The sequence below is a fragment of the Lepus europaeus genome, chromosome X (genome assembly GCF_033115175.1).
Source record: "Lepus europaeus isolate LE1 chromosome X, mLepTim1.pri, whole genome shotgun sequence".
NCBI lineage: Eukaryota > Metazoa > Chordata > Mammalia > Lagomorpha > Leporidae > Lepus > Lepus europaeus.
Window position 1 is genome coordinate 52,565,044 of NC_084850.1, and position 16,061 is coordinate 52,581,104.

At 38.1% G+C, this 16,061-nt stretch overlaps 1 protein-coding gene across 1 annotated transcript in view; it reads left to right on the forward strand.

Annotated features, from left to right (window-relative positions):
- ALG13 (ALG13 UDP-N-acetylglucosaminyltransferase subunit) overlaps nucleotides 1-16,061 on the forward strand; it is an 89,700-nt gene that overhangs the window by 40,801 nt on the left and 32,838 nt on the right. Inside the window, 9 exon segments of the mRNA XM_062183040.1 lie at nucleotides 7,525-7,600; nucleotides 8,490-8,598; nucleotides 10,147-10,211; nucleotides 10,540-10,640; nucleotides 11,669-11,796; nucleotides 12,869-13,115; nucleotides 13,536-13,649; nucleotides 14,184-14,340; nucleotides 14,758-14,878. Coding sequence (XP_062039024.1) covers nucleotides 7,525-7,600; nucleotides 8,490-8,598; nucleotides 10,147-10,211; nucleotides 10,540-10,640; nucleotides 11,669-11,796; nucleotides 12,869-13,115; nucleotides 13,536-13,649; nucleotides 14,184-14,340; nucleotides 14,758-14,878 — 1,118 coding nt within the window.

Consider the following 16,061-nt stretch of genomic DNA (forward strand, 5'->3'; position numbering starts at 1 on the left):
GATGCAGACACCACAAGAGGTGGCTTAACTTGCTGTGCCACAATGCTCACCCTTCCCCCCAAAATTTGTTATATTCTGAGGTACTCATACTTCGGGGATTCTGTTCAAGTCACAATCCATTTTTTTAATTTTAAAATATATTTTTGAGATAACATTTTAAATTTACTTTATAGTTCAAAGCATATTGGCTCCACTAAATAAAAAATTCAACAAATAAAAAGACCATAGTGCAACAGCAAAAGTCAAGAGCTATACATAGTCAGAGAACAAGATGTTCAACTTCACTCACATAAAGTAAATTTTAAAATATTCACAAAATCATTAAAACTATAGTAGTATATAATTTGTATCAATTTGTTTGACAAATACTGAAAACCAAGTTTGACAAAACACTGTTTGTAGTAATGCTGATACACTTGGACATTTCATTTTTTTTTTATTTTAGCTCCCATGTATAAGGGAGATCATGCAGTATTTGTCTTTTTGGGTCTGGTTTATTTCACTCAACATGATGTCTTCCAATTCTAAACATTTTGCTGCAAATGATAGAATTTCATTCTTTTTAATAGCTGGACCATATTCCACTGTGTGTGTGTGTAAGTTTATGACTTAAATTATATGTACATGCATAGATATACATGTATATGTGTACACACTCAAAACACATTATCAATGCATTTGATGATGGACACCTTGGCTGATTCCATAGTTTGGCTATTGTGAACAGTGCTGTTATAAACGTGGTGCACATACCTTTTTGATACAATGAATTCACGTCTTTTGTGTATATACCCAGTAGTGGGATTCCTGGATCTTTGGAACATCTATTTTAAAAGAAATCTCCATATTGTTCCACAATAACTGCACTAATTTACATTCCCACCAACAGTGTAAAAATTAGTTCCCTTTCTTCCATGTCCTTGCCAGCATTTGTTGCTGTCTTTTGTGTAATAGCCATCAGACAGAGGTGAAGTGATATCTCATTATGATTTTGATTTGCATTTTCCTGATAGCTAGGGATATTGAGCACTTCTTCATATATTTGTTGGCCATTTGTATTTCTTCTTTTGAGAACTGTATTCAGACCCTTTGTCCGTTCCATAACTGGAGTGGTGGTTTTTTTGTTGTTGGGTTTTTTGTTGCTGATACATCTGGATATGCATCCTTTATTGGATAACTAGCTTGCAAATATTTTTTCCCATTCTGTCGATCTAATCCCATGATTCTCAAACTTTAATTGAATACAAATTACTCAGAATGCTTCTTAGAAAGGCAAATTCCTGGGCCTACTTTCACAAAATATGAGGTCAGGATGAGAGCATGAATCTATTTTTTAAAGTATTTATTTACAAAGTTCATTATATTCTACTGTAAACCCTTTTGGATTATTTGGTTCACTTAATAGCTTGGTTGTGTATCTTAAGGAAATGGGTCCAGGCATAGATTATTTTTTGTGAATCAGATCTCAAATCTTATTTCTAATCTTTGTATTCCAGTGTAATCTTGAAGCAGACTCTGCATTTCCATATCATACACTAATCCTTGCATGGTTTTCTTGTCTTCTTGCACTCTTCACTGTGATGTTACAATGATCACTTACATTTTGCATATCTAGTTCTTCTCTTGGGTGAGGTTCTTCAATTATTCTGCAACATTTATAGGCAGCTTCGGTCAGCATATTTATGCCTACAAACACTTCTTCATTTTTTAGAGCATTACTTGTAAAATCATTTTTGGTTAAAGATCATGATCATTGAAATTTTTTGCCCAATATATTGGAGATAAACTCATTGAATACAATATAAAGCAATTAGTAAAAATAAGAGAAATAAAGATGTGACAATACAAGATCATTTGCATTATTATTACTTTCTATAGGTAAGAAACAATGCAAATAAGGTGCTATAAAATTTATAAACACTCTGTCAGCACTTTCTTGTCATAGACTAGTAGGTTACAGCTCTGAGGCTGACTGTCATCAGTAGACTACATTTTGAGAGCAATGGACTAGAAGAGATGGAAAGCCATAGACACATCTCCCTGAATAATTTATATTAAAATATTTTTGAAAGGTTACTATTAATTTTTACATTAAAAGATGTTGGCACAATGGGGCTGACATTGTACCACACTGGGTCAAGCTGCTGTTTGTGACCATGGCATCCCATATTGTAATATTGGTTCAAGTCCCAGCTGCGCTGCTTTTGATGTGGCTTCCTACTAATGTGCCTGCAAAGGCAGTGAAAGATGACCCAGGTACTTGCGTCCTCAATACCCATGTAGGAGTCCAGGGTGGACTTCCTGACTCCTGGATTCAGCCTGGACCAGACTTGGATGTTCAGGCTATTTGGGTAATGAGACAGTAAATGGAAGCTCTCTCTCCCTCTCTGTCTCTGAGTGTGTGTGTGTGTCTGCCTTTCAAATAAATAATTTTTTGTCTTTTTAAAAATTATATAACAGGAAGTTCCACATATTTCAAATATGCAGCATTTTAAATATTTTTTTATTTGAAAGGCAGAGTTACAAAGAGAGAGAAAGATAAGGAGAAACAGTTGTTCCATCCCCTGGTTCACTCCCCAGATGGCCACAATGGCTGGGGCTGAACTAGGCTGAAGCCAGAAGCTTCCTCCAGGGCTCCCACTTGAGCGCAAGAGCCCAAGCACTTGGGCCATTGTCCGCTGCTTTCCCAGCTGCATTAGCAGGAAGCTGGATCAGAAGTGGAGCAGCCAGGACTCGAGCCCCGGTGTCCATATGGGATGCCAGTGTTGCAGGCGACAGCTTGACCCACTACACCATATATGCAGTTTTAAGAACACAGTGATAAATTCAACAACAACAAAGCAAGCAATCCAGTTAAGAAGTGAGCAAAGGACTTGAAGAGGCATTTTTCAAGAGAGGAAATTCAAATGGCCAACAGACACTTGAAAAAAATGCTCAGGATCATTAGCCATTAGGTAAATGCAAATCAAGACCACATGAGGTTTCAGCTCACTCTTATTAGAGTGGCTCTCATACAGAAATAAAAAAAAATGCTGGTGAGGATGTGGGGGAAAGACAACTCAGAAATCTGAATATAGACCTACCATGTGACCCAGCCATCTCACTCCTGAGAATTTACCCAAAGCAAAAGAAATCAGCATATAGAGAGTTATCTGGAGGCCAACGCTGTGGCATCGCAGGTAAAGCTGCTACCTGCAGTGCTGGCATCCTGTATGGGTACTGGTTTGAGTCCCAGCTGCTCCACTTCTGATCCCATTCTCTGCTACGGCCTGGGAAAGCAGTGGAAGATGGCCCAAATCCTTGGGCCTCTGCACCCACGTGGGAAACCCAGAAGAGACACCTGGCTCCTGACTTCAGATTGGCGCAGCTCCAGCCGTTGGTAGCCAGTTGGGGAGTGAACCAGTGGATGAAAGACCTCTCTGTCTCTGCCGCTTTGTGTAACTCTCCCGTTCAAATAAATAAATCTTTAAAAAAGTTCTCTATACCCCCATGTTCATTGCAACACAGTTGACAGTAGCTAAGATATGGAATCAACCCAGATGTCCACCAACTCTTGACTGGATAAAAAATTTATGATATATATACATTGTGGGGTAGTACTCAATTGTAAAAAAAAAAAAAATCCTGTCTTTTGCAATAAAACGGGTACAACTGTAAACCATTATTCTTAGTGAAATAAGCTAGTCCCCAAAACGCAGGTACCATATGTTTCCCCTGGTCCAAGGTAACTAATACAGTACCTAAAATGTAATGTATTGGAGTGAAATGGACATTTTGAGATTTGGTGATTATTTACAGTTCTTGTCTATTCTGTTGAAGAACTGTGTTTTTTTTTTTCTTCATACTGTTTGTTGAACTCTTACACTTAGTGTAGAGTTAACTTGATGATCATTAAGTAAACAAAGTAGATATTTGTAAAAAATTAAGAGTGATAATAAAGGAGGAAGAAGAGGAGTTGGGAGAATGGGCGGGAGGGGGGGTGGGTTGGATGGGAAGTATCACTGTGTTCCTAAATCTGTATATATGAAATACATGAAACTTGTATAACTTAAATTTTTTAAAGAACATAATGATACTTCCTCGTCTCCTGCACTTTCACCCTCTGTCCTCCTTCTGTTTTTATTTTTCTTTCAATTTTTGCAATGAAATACTTTGTTTACCTTATAATCACAAGCTTAATTCCTACTAAATAAAGAATTTAACAAGTAGTAAGTAGAAATACCACTGTTCCTCATGAGTATAGATAAGGCTATAAAGAATAATGAAATCTCAAAATGTCAACTTTTTACTCATAAACCTTCAGTAAAATTAAATGAATAAATTCTATATGTGTATGTCTGAAGACCCATAATCTGTCATAATTCTTTAGAGTTCTTAAAATGCACAACTTTGGTCATTATTATAACATTTTCACAGGGAAAAACAACTTTTGTACACTTTTTATGAGATCATTCTACTTTGCATGTGATTTTTAGGGAAAAATTGTAACTAAAGAAAAATACTCATGTGTTTCTGAGGGAAAAACCTGTTGGAGTGATGGTTGTTCAAAAATACTGCTTTTAAGTACTCATATCCTTCTGCTGAAAACATCTTACCAATAATTGAAAAATCTGAAATATTTTAGGAACATACTTTTATGTTTTTAACCAAGCAGATTTTTTAAACACAAAGCCTATACAAAAAAATATTTACTTGAAACACTCACACTCACACTTACACAGATATCAGTTGATTAGTTTCCAACCTTCTGGTTCACTCTTCCAATGACTGCAATAGCCAGATCTAGGCCAAGCCAAAGTCAGGAGTCAGGAACTCCATCCTGTCTTCCTGCATGCATGACAGGGGCCCAAGCCATTGAGCCATCATCTGTTACCTTCCCGGGCACATCACCAGGAAACAGAGCAACTGGAATACAACCTGGCACTCTGATATGGCGTTCCAGTGTCACAAGTGGTGAATTAACCTTTGTACCGCAGTGCCCACACCAGGAATCTGCATTTTTAGAGAAGTACCTCCAAGTGTTCTGGTGTGGACCCATACTTTGGAAGGCGGGATTGGGAAGCAATTCTCAACCAGCGCCATCTTTCTGCTGCTGATAACAGGTAGAGTGGTAGCTGGAGATACATACGTAGCTAGTAGAACGTCTCAGGCTAACAGTGTTTGAGGGGCTTTGAATGTTGCGTTTTGTATGCTCTGGGTATATACATTGTGTGTATCTGTGGATGCAAATGATGTTTAATAGATCTAATCAGAAACTGGGTTTGAGATAGTAAAGGGGGTATTATATCTTGTCCTGTTTCTCAGTTCTGTCTGGAAATTCAGATAGGTTTGGTGCTAGTCAAGTTCTTTCGATTTTTGTCCTACAGGTCTATTTCTTGGATATTTAATGCTTGCATTTTTTTTTTTGTAAAAGAGGGTTTTTAAAAATTTATTTGTGACTACAGGGAGTAGCAGCCATGTATCAGGGTAAATATTGCTTTATTCTTTTTTTTTTAATTTATTTATTTGACAGGTAGAGTTATAGACAGAGAGAGAGACAGAGAGAAAGTCTTCCTTCCATTGGTTCATTCCCCAAATGGCCACTACGGCCGGCGCTGTGCTGATCCAAAGCCAGGAGCCAGGTGCTTCTTCCTGGTCTCCCACGTGGGTGCAGGGGCCCAAGCACTGGGGCCATCCTCCACTGCCTTCCCGGGCCACAGCAGAGAGCTGGACTGGAAGAGGAGCAGCCGGGACTAGAACCCGGTGCCCATATGGGATGCCGGCTCCGCAGGCGGAGGATTAACCAAGTGAGCCACAGTGCTGGCCCCAAACATTGCTTTATCCTTCAGATTGTTTGTCTTAAAGACTTCAGGCTTAAGGAAGCTAGTAGTAAGAAAACAAGATGTATTAATTGTCTACTGCTGCATAACAATATTACCACAACTTGACATTGAACTCACAATTTATATGGGTTTTCAATCTGGGCATGACTTAGCTTTTGCTGATGGACTCGTAAGACCATAATGAGGGTGTTGGCCAAGTCCTTATCTGGAGTGTGGTGTAGTAGGCTAAACCTCTTTCTCCATGCTGGCATCCCATATGGACACCGGTTCTAGTCCCAACTGCTCATCTTTTGATCCAGCTCTCTGCTTATGGCATGGGAAAGCAGTAGAACATAGCCCAAGTGCTTAGGCCCCTGCACTCACGTGGGGAGACCCAGAAGAAGCTCGTGGCTTCAGATCAGCCTAGCTTCAGCTGTTGTGGCCATTTGGGGAATGAACCAGCAGATGGAAAACCTTTCTGTCTCTCCCTCCCTCTCTCTCTAACTCTGCTTCAAATAAATAATCTTTAAAAAGTAAATACTTTCTTAAAAGATTTATTTATTTGAAAGACAGAGTTACAAGGAGAGAGGAAGAAACAGAGGGAGAGATGTTCCATCTGCTGTTCTCTCCCCCAAAGTGGCTGTAATGACTGAAGCTAGGCCAGGCTGAAGCCAGGAGCCAGGAACTTCATCCAGGTCTCCCACATAGGTGCAAGGGCCCAAGCATGTGGACTATCTTTCACTGCTTTCCCAGGCACATTAATAGGGAGCTAAATTGGAAGTGGAGCAGCCAGGACTTGAACCGTTGCCTATATGTGATACCAGCATTGCAGGTAGCAGCTCAACCCACTGTGCCACAAGGCTGGCCCTGGACTTTTTTTTAAGATTTTATTTTTTTTGAAAGAGTTACAGTGAGAGAGCAATCTTACATCCACTGATGGACTTTCCAGATGGTCACAGTGGCCAGCACTGGGTGAGGCCAAAGCCGGGAGCTTCATGTGGGTCTCATATGCAGATGGCAGAGGTCCAAACACTTGAGCAATCTTCCACTGCTTTTCCCAGGCCATTATCAGGGAGCTGGATTGGGAGTGGAGCAGCCAGAACACAAACCAGCGCCCATATGGAATGCTAGCATTGCAGGTGGCAACTTTACTCACCACACCACAGTGCCAGCCCCTATCTAGAGTTTTGGCTGAGGAAAGATCTTCTTTACTTGGTTCTTGGCAGTGTTCATTCCTTCCAGCTGTTGGACTGAGAGCTTCCATCTTTTTGCTAGTAGTTAGCCAGAGGTAACTGTCATCACCTTGACACATTGGTGAATATGGCTGCTTGCTTCCTTATAGGGCAGCAGAGGGGAGAGAGACCAGTAATATGGGTACTGCGTTCTTATGTAATGTAATCACATGCATTCTGTCTATTGGTTAGAAGCAAACTCAAGGAGAGGGGAATCACAGAGGTGTGAACACCTGAAGGCAGGGAGCATCCTAAGTGTATCTTCAAAGGAGGTATAAAATATAGGAGATAATATGCTTGGTATACTAGCATTATAGCACACACTTAAATAAAGGGAGCATAAATGCAAATATTGGGATAAAGTATTTGCTTCACTTTGGGGACTGAGCTACTTTACCACTAGGTGGTGGTATAGTCATTAGACTTAAGTAACTATAGTAACATTAAGTAATATTTATATGAAGCTCTTTGCTCTTAATCTTTCTAATTAGGACTGAAGAGTGGGGTGCCTGCTGCAATGTTGAAAGTATACCAGAGGGCTACAATCAAGGGACAGAAGAATCAAAGGTCTAATATTTTCTATGGAAAAGAATTTTTATACTCTTGGCTTACAACATCATGACTTAAACTAATTAAGGTCACATGGTCCATTCTAACCATATGGAACTTAGGAAGAGTTGGTCATGTTTTCCTTTCTGGATACTGAAGATGTAAACCATGTGTTTAATTTCCTCCAAATTCTTATTCTTGTGAAATTTTAGATTTTTCAAAGCAAACTCAGGATACTCAAGAAATTTCAGAAGCTGTTCTCAAAGTAGTACACAAACATGGTATTTAGTTCATAGTCTTGTGATGCTTTGATCATTTTTTCCATGTAAGAATATAATGCTTATGTCTATTCTTATCAAAGAAACTAGATGATAATCCTGGTCTATTAAAGTTGGAGAAATAAGAGCAATTTTACCATCTCGACTGCCTAAGATCAAGAGGGCCTTCAGTTTCAGCCTAGCTATATAGGGCAAATACTAATATAGCAATCTATGTATGTGCTATTAATTTTGGAATAATACTGAATATGGTTAAATTCTAAGCAGAAAAAGATGGTAGTTTCTTTGGAAATTGTAACAATTTCACCAAAATAAAGTAAACCTTTCTGATATTTTCAAGTGATTTTAAGGTTTCTACTTGTACCTCCGTGTGTATATCAAGATGACACTTGAAAAATAGAGTTGTTGATTTTCCTAGGTGTTGTTTCCCTTCTGCTATCTAAATGCTTTTAATTATTTGCATTTTACTTCTTTAGTTTCCTGATTTTTAAAATACACAGTAAAATTTGTGCTATTATTTTAATAAAGAAAGGGAGATAGTAAGACAAGAACCTTAATTCTTCCTTACTCAAAGAAGAAATATTCAAGCTAAGGATGGTGAGTTTGCAGCATGATTATTTTTCTTTTAGTCTCCAGAAAATCCATCAAAGATGCTCTTCCCCTATAAGGTGCTCAAAGCCCTGGATCCAGAAATCTATCGTAATGTAGAATTTGATGTTTGGTTGGACAGCAGAAAAGGTAATAAAATATCACCAAGATACTTCTGAATCTTGACAGAGCCAGGAGAAGTTTCTTATAAGACATGTTGACAACATATTGTTGTCAAAACCAGTCTAGTACTTTTATTACTCGAGATATGATTTAAAGTCAGGAGGAAGCAAATAGGTTTAGAAATGGGAAAGAATCGTTTAGAATCTAATGCTTATTTGGGACTTCTTAAAGTATTAAGATTACTCTTAACTGATGAGTGAATAGGTCAGACCCATTAACCAAATCTGACCTACAACCTATTTTTGTGTGGTCTATGAGCTAAGAATGGTTACTTCTAAATGACAGAAAAATAAAAGAACAGTATATTGTGACACAGAAATTATATAAAATTCAAATTTCATTGTTTATAAATAAAATATTTTTTTAACTTGAAAGAGAAACACAGATCTCCCCTCTGCTTATTCACTCTGCAGATACCTGTAACAGTTGGGGCTGGGCGGAGCTGGGAACTCAATTCAGGTCTCCCACATGGATGCCAGGGACTCAACTACTTGAGCCATCACTTGTTGATTCCCAGGCTCAGGGACCAGGAGTGGAACCAGGACTTGAATCCAGGCACTCTGACATGGGATGTGGATATTGCAAGCAGTGTCTTAATCACTATGCTGAATGCTGCCCCTAAAGTTTTACAGTGGAGTTGAATAGTTCTGACAATTTCTTAATCTCTGGTTCATTACACAAAAAGCTTGCTAACCCTTGAAATAGATAGTTGTCTACTTCTTATAAGGTAACTAAATTGATCAAACTATACCTTAAAGTACTGCTTCCAAGTTAACCCTTTAAGGTTTCACATTCATCTTCTTGAACTTCAGTGTACGTAGACATAATCTAGAATGTGTTAAGACCTCGTGTTGGTAATTTTAAAAGTCTGTTTTAAAGAAACTATATAGTGGCTGGAGTTAAGGGACTGTGAGTTAAACCGCCACTGCCTTCAACACCCGTATGGGTGCCAATTCCAGTCCTGGCTGTTCCACTTCAAATACAGATCACTGCTAATACCCCTGGGAAAAAATCAGAAGATGGCTCAAGGGCTTGGGGCCCTGCCAACACATGAGAGACCCTAATGAAGCTCCTGGTTTCAGCCTGGCTCAGCCCTGGTCACAGCAGCCATTTGAGGAGTGACCTGGTAGATAAATTGATGGATCTCATTTTCTCTCTTCCTCTCTCTCTCTCTCCCTTTCAAATAAATCTTTAAAATAAAAAGAAGATGTATAATGTTACTTACAAATTATACCTTAATTAATGTTTGATCAACTCTAAGATGATATCTGAATTTCTAATTATTTGTATTTTAAAGTACAAAACTGTTCTGGTAAGTCACTTTACATTGACCACAGAAATAACATCTAAAGAGTGATACAATGGCTTTCTGAGAGTTCCCCACCCCAAATTTTAATTTATAGTGGTAGCATTGTCAAATGCACTATGGTAAAAGTAAATTAGGAAATTAAGTGACATAACATAGGAATGTTAACCAATTCAGTTGAGTTTCAATCTTTGTTTTCTTTCAAATAGAACTTCAAAAATGTAATTACATGGAATATGCTGGGAGGCAGTACTATTTGGGAGACAAGTGCCAGGTTAGTTCTTTTAAAGAATAAATTTATTTCTTCAGGCTTGGACTTTCAGTCATTCATAAGTTGAGCAAGACTTATTTACAAAATGCTAGCAAAATGTTGTTGATGTTTGTATTAAATTTTAACAACAAACTTCTGTGGATTGATATAACTCATAACTTTCATTATGTACAACCTCCATTGTCCCAGACAGGCAGTGTTGTTATCAATTACTTTACAGAGTAAATACTGAACTCCCTTTGGAGGAGAGTGATATTTTTGTTTGATAGAAACCAGATCCATCAATAGACTTGAGACTAGAAGCATTCTTACTATCTCTTCCCTCTTTCAGGTTCGCTTGGAAACAAGTGGAAGATACTATAATGCTCATATTCAGGAAGTTGGAAATGAAAACAATTCTGTAACAGTCTTCATTGAAGAATTGGCAGAAAAGTAAGAGTATAACAATGTGCTGAATTACTAAAATCTTTGGATCCTGATAGCTTTTCATAATATTAGCTTGAGAATAGGATGCTAGTAAGAAACCAGAGTTATATTTGGTACTTGCCTAAGATGTCATCTTGAATTACAAAAAGCATATATTGAAGTAGGAAATAACAGCATAAGTACCACTTATGTATAAAAGTTTCCAAATCCTAGGTACTAACCAACTCATGAGAAAGATTAAATTAAGTACAAGAAAATTATGGTTGAAAACCGTTCATAGTAATTGGAAAGGAGTTTTGGCAACTGAGCCTCTGCCAATATCAAGATAAGCTAGACCAGTCCTTCTGAAACTACCATATACTAGAATTACCTAGGAGGCTTATGAAAACACAGATTGGTGAGCCCAATCCCCAGTGTTTCTGATTCAGTAAGTCTGGAGTAGTATCTAAGTATTTGAACTTCTAACATATTTCCAGATGATGCTAATGCAGTTGGCTCACTTTAAGAGCCATTAATTGAGGCTGCATTGCCCTAATGATCAAAGAAATTTCAGCAGTTTAAAACAAGAAAGGTAATTTCTGTCTCATTTACTATGTCCATAGTGGGTCCAACAGTGGCTCTCTTCTGATATGTGCTTCTGTAAGCACAGGCAGGGAAAGAAATGAGAGTGTGACAAACCAGCTGCTGATCCTTAAAACGTCTCATACATTACTGACTAAAGTTTTACCTAGTGAAGTCTGATGTCAGTGGGGTGGTGAAATAAAATCCTTCTCTAAGAGGGGCAGCAAATATTTGTGAACTAATACAGTCTTCTGGATATAAGATACAAGCTACACACATTTTGAAGCTCTACAAACTAGTTTTAGGTTTTCTAACCTAAAAGAAAAGAAAAAAAAAAATGAACTAGGAAAGCTAATGTCAGTAAGTTTAAATAGAATACACTTTAAAATGTAGCAGAAGGTGTAAAATATGCATATTGAATGAGAGTTAAGTCTGAGTTACAGTGGCTTCATGGTGGTACTTCTAATTTTAAGGCATGTTGTTCCACTGGCTAACCTAAAAGCAGTTACCCAAGTGCCACCTGTTCCTGCCTGGAATGCTATGCCCAGTCGGAAAGGAAGAGGTTACCAGAAAATGCCTGGGGGCTATGTTCCGGAAATGGGTTTGTATACTAAAGGCTTTTATTTTTCCTTTCTTTTGGACCTTTTTACTTATGTTGAATGGGTTTTTTTTTTATTTATTCTAAGGTAAATTTTCTCAGCCTCGGCACTATGGACATTTTGGGATGGATAATACTTCATTGTGGGGTGATTCGAAGCATCCCTGGCTTCTACACACTAGATGTCAGTGGCACACTCTGCCTCTGCTTTTGACAACCAGGAGTGTCTCCAGACATTGCCAAATATACCTTGAGGGAGGAAGGGGAAAATTTTTCCTGGTTGAAAACCACTGTTCTAGGAGACTTTGTGTAAACTTAAGGTGGTGTACATTTTAGACTGGAAAACTTGAGGGGGAAATTTCTCCAAGAACTAAGAAAGTACTTTCTAAGAAACAGCCAAAGATACTAACAGGCATAATTTCTTTTTTTAAAAGATTTATTTATTTATTTATTTATTTATTTAAAAGTCAGAGTTACACGGAGAGGAAAGGAGAGGCAGAGAAAGAGAGAGAGATCTTCCATCCGTTGCTTCACTCCCCAATTGGCTGCAATGGTCGGGGCTGCACCAATTCGAAGCCAGGAGCCAGGAGTTTCTTCTGGGTCTCCCACGTGGGTGCAAGGGGCCCAAGCAACTTGAGCCATCTTTAACTGTTTTCCAGGTCATAGCATAGAGCTGGATAGGAAGTGGAGCAGCCAGGACTCAAACCGGCACCCATATGAGATGCTAACACTGCAGATGGCGGGCGGTTTTACTTGCTATGCCGCAGTGCTGGCCCCAGCATAATTTCTTGTAAAATAGTGATGTAGGTGACTGGATGACTTAATATTTTGAATTCAGTGCTGCCTATAAAGGTAACACACTGAACTACTCATTGGTATAGAAATTATCTGCTGGTTTTGCCATTCTAAATGGAAGACTTAGTATATCCTTGAAAAATACAAAAATTTTCTCCCTATATTTGATCTATTCCTGATTAAAGCTACTGAAACTTTAAGGCAGCATGGGGGTTATGGGATGCTGGATGTATTGCTTTGACTATGAAGCTTATTTGGTATTTCTTTGTATGCCTGAAAGCTATGGTAGAGATGGACATGAAGCAGCGGAAGAAAATATTCAAGAAAGTTCGAGGAAAAGAGGTTTATATGACAATGGCCTACAGCAGAGGAGATCCCCTCTTTCCAGCCAGACTTCAGCATAGCATGTATTATGGGCATGAGCCTCCTTTGCACTACTCACAGGCAGCTGGCAATGTTATGCCTAATGAACATTTTCATCCTCAATATTCATCTCAAAGACAAGGTCGGGGATGTGGGATGCCTAGGTAAGACTTTCAAAATAACATATGTCCTGTTTAGGTCTTAGAATTTTCTAATTCCTGCATGGAATTATAGTAGAATTGAAAAAAAATCTGAATACTCTGCCTAAAGAGAGCATGAAAGATAGAACTTCTGTACAGTTAAATTATTGTAAAATGAAGCTGTTGGCATTTTTGTATCTCATAGTCTAGGGAAAGGTAAAGCTGTTGAAGAGATGCTAGAAGATAAAATGTCATGAAGATGAATGTCCATGTGATATATGCCACTGTATCCATTGGTAATGGATAGGCCTTATGCCAGTATGTGGGAAAGAGCAAATCTTGTTAGTTGAATGTTTTTAGAAAGGTGTTTTACTTAATTTCAGCAATGACTACTCAGGCATAAGTGAGTAAAGAGTTCTATTTTTCCTTTCCATTTATTCTTAGGGATTCATCTCACTTTATCAACAGGCAAAACATGCCAGGCCCTAAAGTTGGTTTTTATTCTGGCCCAGGAAAAAGGTGCTGCCAGAACTATGATAACTTCTCCTATAGATCTCGGTAAGTATTTTAAAAGAGTTGGAAATCAGAAAAAAATAAATGGTGAAGTCTGGTTTTGTTGCTGAGCAATGATAATATAGAATAAAAAGTGTTAACTTCAGATGTTTGAAATGTTACTTAGAAGGCCAGCGCCGTGGCTTAACAGGCTAATCCTCCACCTTGCGGCGCCGGCACACTGGGTTCTAGTCCCGGTTGGGGTGCCAGATTCTATCCCAGTTGCCCCTCTTCCAGGCCAGCTCTCTGCTATGGCCCGGGAAGGCAGTGGAAGATGGCCCAAGTGCTTGGGCCCTGCACCCGCATGGGAGACCAGGAGAAGCACCTGGCTCCTGGCTTTGGATCAGCAAGATGCGCTGGCCGCAGCGGCCATTGGAGGGTGAACCAACGGCAAAAAGGAAGACCTTTCTCTGTCTCTCTCTCACTATCCACTCTGCCTGTCAAAAAAAAAAAAAAAAAAAGAAATGTTACTTAGAAATGGGAAACAAGTTACTGCCATATTTTCTCATTTTTCCTTTTTCATTCTCCAAACTACTTAAGCTCCTTTAGACGTAGTCACCGCCAGATGCATTGTATGAATAAGAACTTCCAATATGGGTTTGTCCCAGAAAACGGACAGATGCCCAGGAGCTTGGAAGAAACTGTTACTTTCTATGAAGTGGAAGAAGGGGGTGAGACTGCTTATCCAGCTTTACCTGTAAGTGGTCAAAGCTTTACTCAAAAAGATGTTTACTTTTTTTTTTCTTTATAAGTAAAGACAATGTGGATAAATTTTAGCTTTTTGTATGAGCAACCAAATAAAAACTTTTCTGAAGAATACGAGTTTTCATCTTAGAGCGTTCAAAGAGAAAAACTTTTTAAGCTGTTTGTAGAGAATGGGCTAGAAGTAGACAAATAATCTTATATATATGCATATACACAGATACATGTATACATGTATGTATATACTAATGTTTTCTGTTGATCATTAATTTTAAAATACACTTAAAACATGTACTTATAGAATTCTCTGACAATAGCGATTCACATTGTTACTCTTTGTTACTAATTGCCTTTCAGAATATCCTCTTTTCTGACTATACAAAGCATACACTTGTGTTTCTTTTTGATACAGAATCATGGAGGTCCCTCTACAATGGTTCCTGCTAATTCAGGATACTGTGTTGCAAGGCGAGGACATAGTACAGGCAAACAGCCTTTGAATTCAGAAGAGAATAATGGTCAGGGTGATAGTGGTGAGTCAATGTTCAATGTTTTTTAAAAGCGAATTCTTAGGATATTAGCACATCAGGGTTGTGAAGTAGACCAAAAATTTGGATCTAGGGTCTTGTCTTTGTTCTAGTAGTTTATTTTGGAAATGTTTTAAGGCCTTGTCCCAGAACCTGCTGGAGTTTGGAAGATGTCCTGGTAATTCTTAGAAGGGCAGCCTTTTATTTCAGTAGGCCATTATATTGTTATAACTAATTTCTAGGTCTTTACATAGGACTTTGGTGAGATATCAGGATGGAAAACCTGTTTCTTATTAGTAAGGTACTATTCATAGTTCCCCTTAGCATTTGTTTAACTACTTTGACCTTTTCATATGACTAGCTTTTATTTTACAAGACTGCTATGAAATGTCTCCTCACCCACAGTTTAGTTGACCTATACACAGTACTATTTATTGAATCCTATGTGCCATCCATTTTAATAGGCTTATTTATACTTTAATATCATTGTTTCTGTACTCTTTTAAGGAATGCAATATTCCTATTTTATCTGTGAGGAAATGTGAGGTTCAAATGACATGGCCATGGTCATACTCTTGGTAGATGGTAGAGGTATGTTTATGTGACAACTTTATTAAGATACAACTTTTTACCTATTTAATATGTGTAATTCAGTGTTTTTATTACATTCAGAATTGAATAGCCATCACCATAATTAATATTATAGCATTTTTTATTACCCCAGAGAGAAACTTAGTGCCCATCAGCACCCATTCCCCACATCATGTAACTACCCCTGTTCCCAGCTGTTAGTAAATATCAGTATGTTTTCTGTCTCTATGGATTTACTTATTCTGGTCTTTTTAGATAGTATGAGGGTCTTCAAAAAGCTCATGGAAAATGTGCAATATGTTTAGTTTTTTTTTCCATGAACTTTTTAAAGTAGTGGATCTATGTGATTGCAGAGATAGATTTTGGACTTAGGTGTATCTGACTTTAAAGCATACACACATACATACATATGCATATATGAATGCTCTTAACAGATGTCATATTGTCTCCTACTATGAGTATGCTTATTTTTTGCCATTTCACTAGTAAATGATATATGCCTACTGAAACTGTTCTGGAAGATTGGGGACATAAGGCAGTGTGAGACATTCTGAATGACTTCAGTATGTTTCTTGTTTTATAATATTCCTCCTTCTAC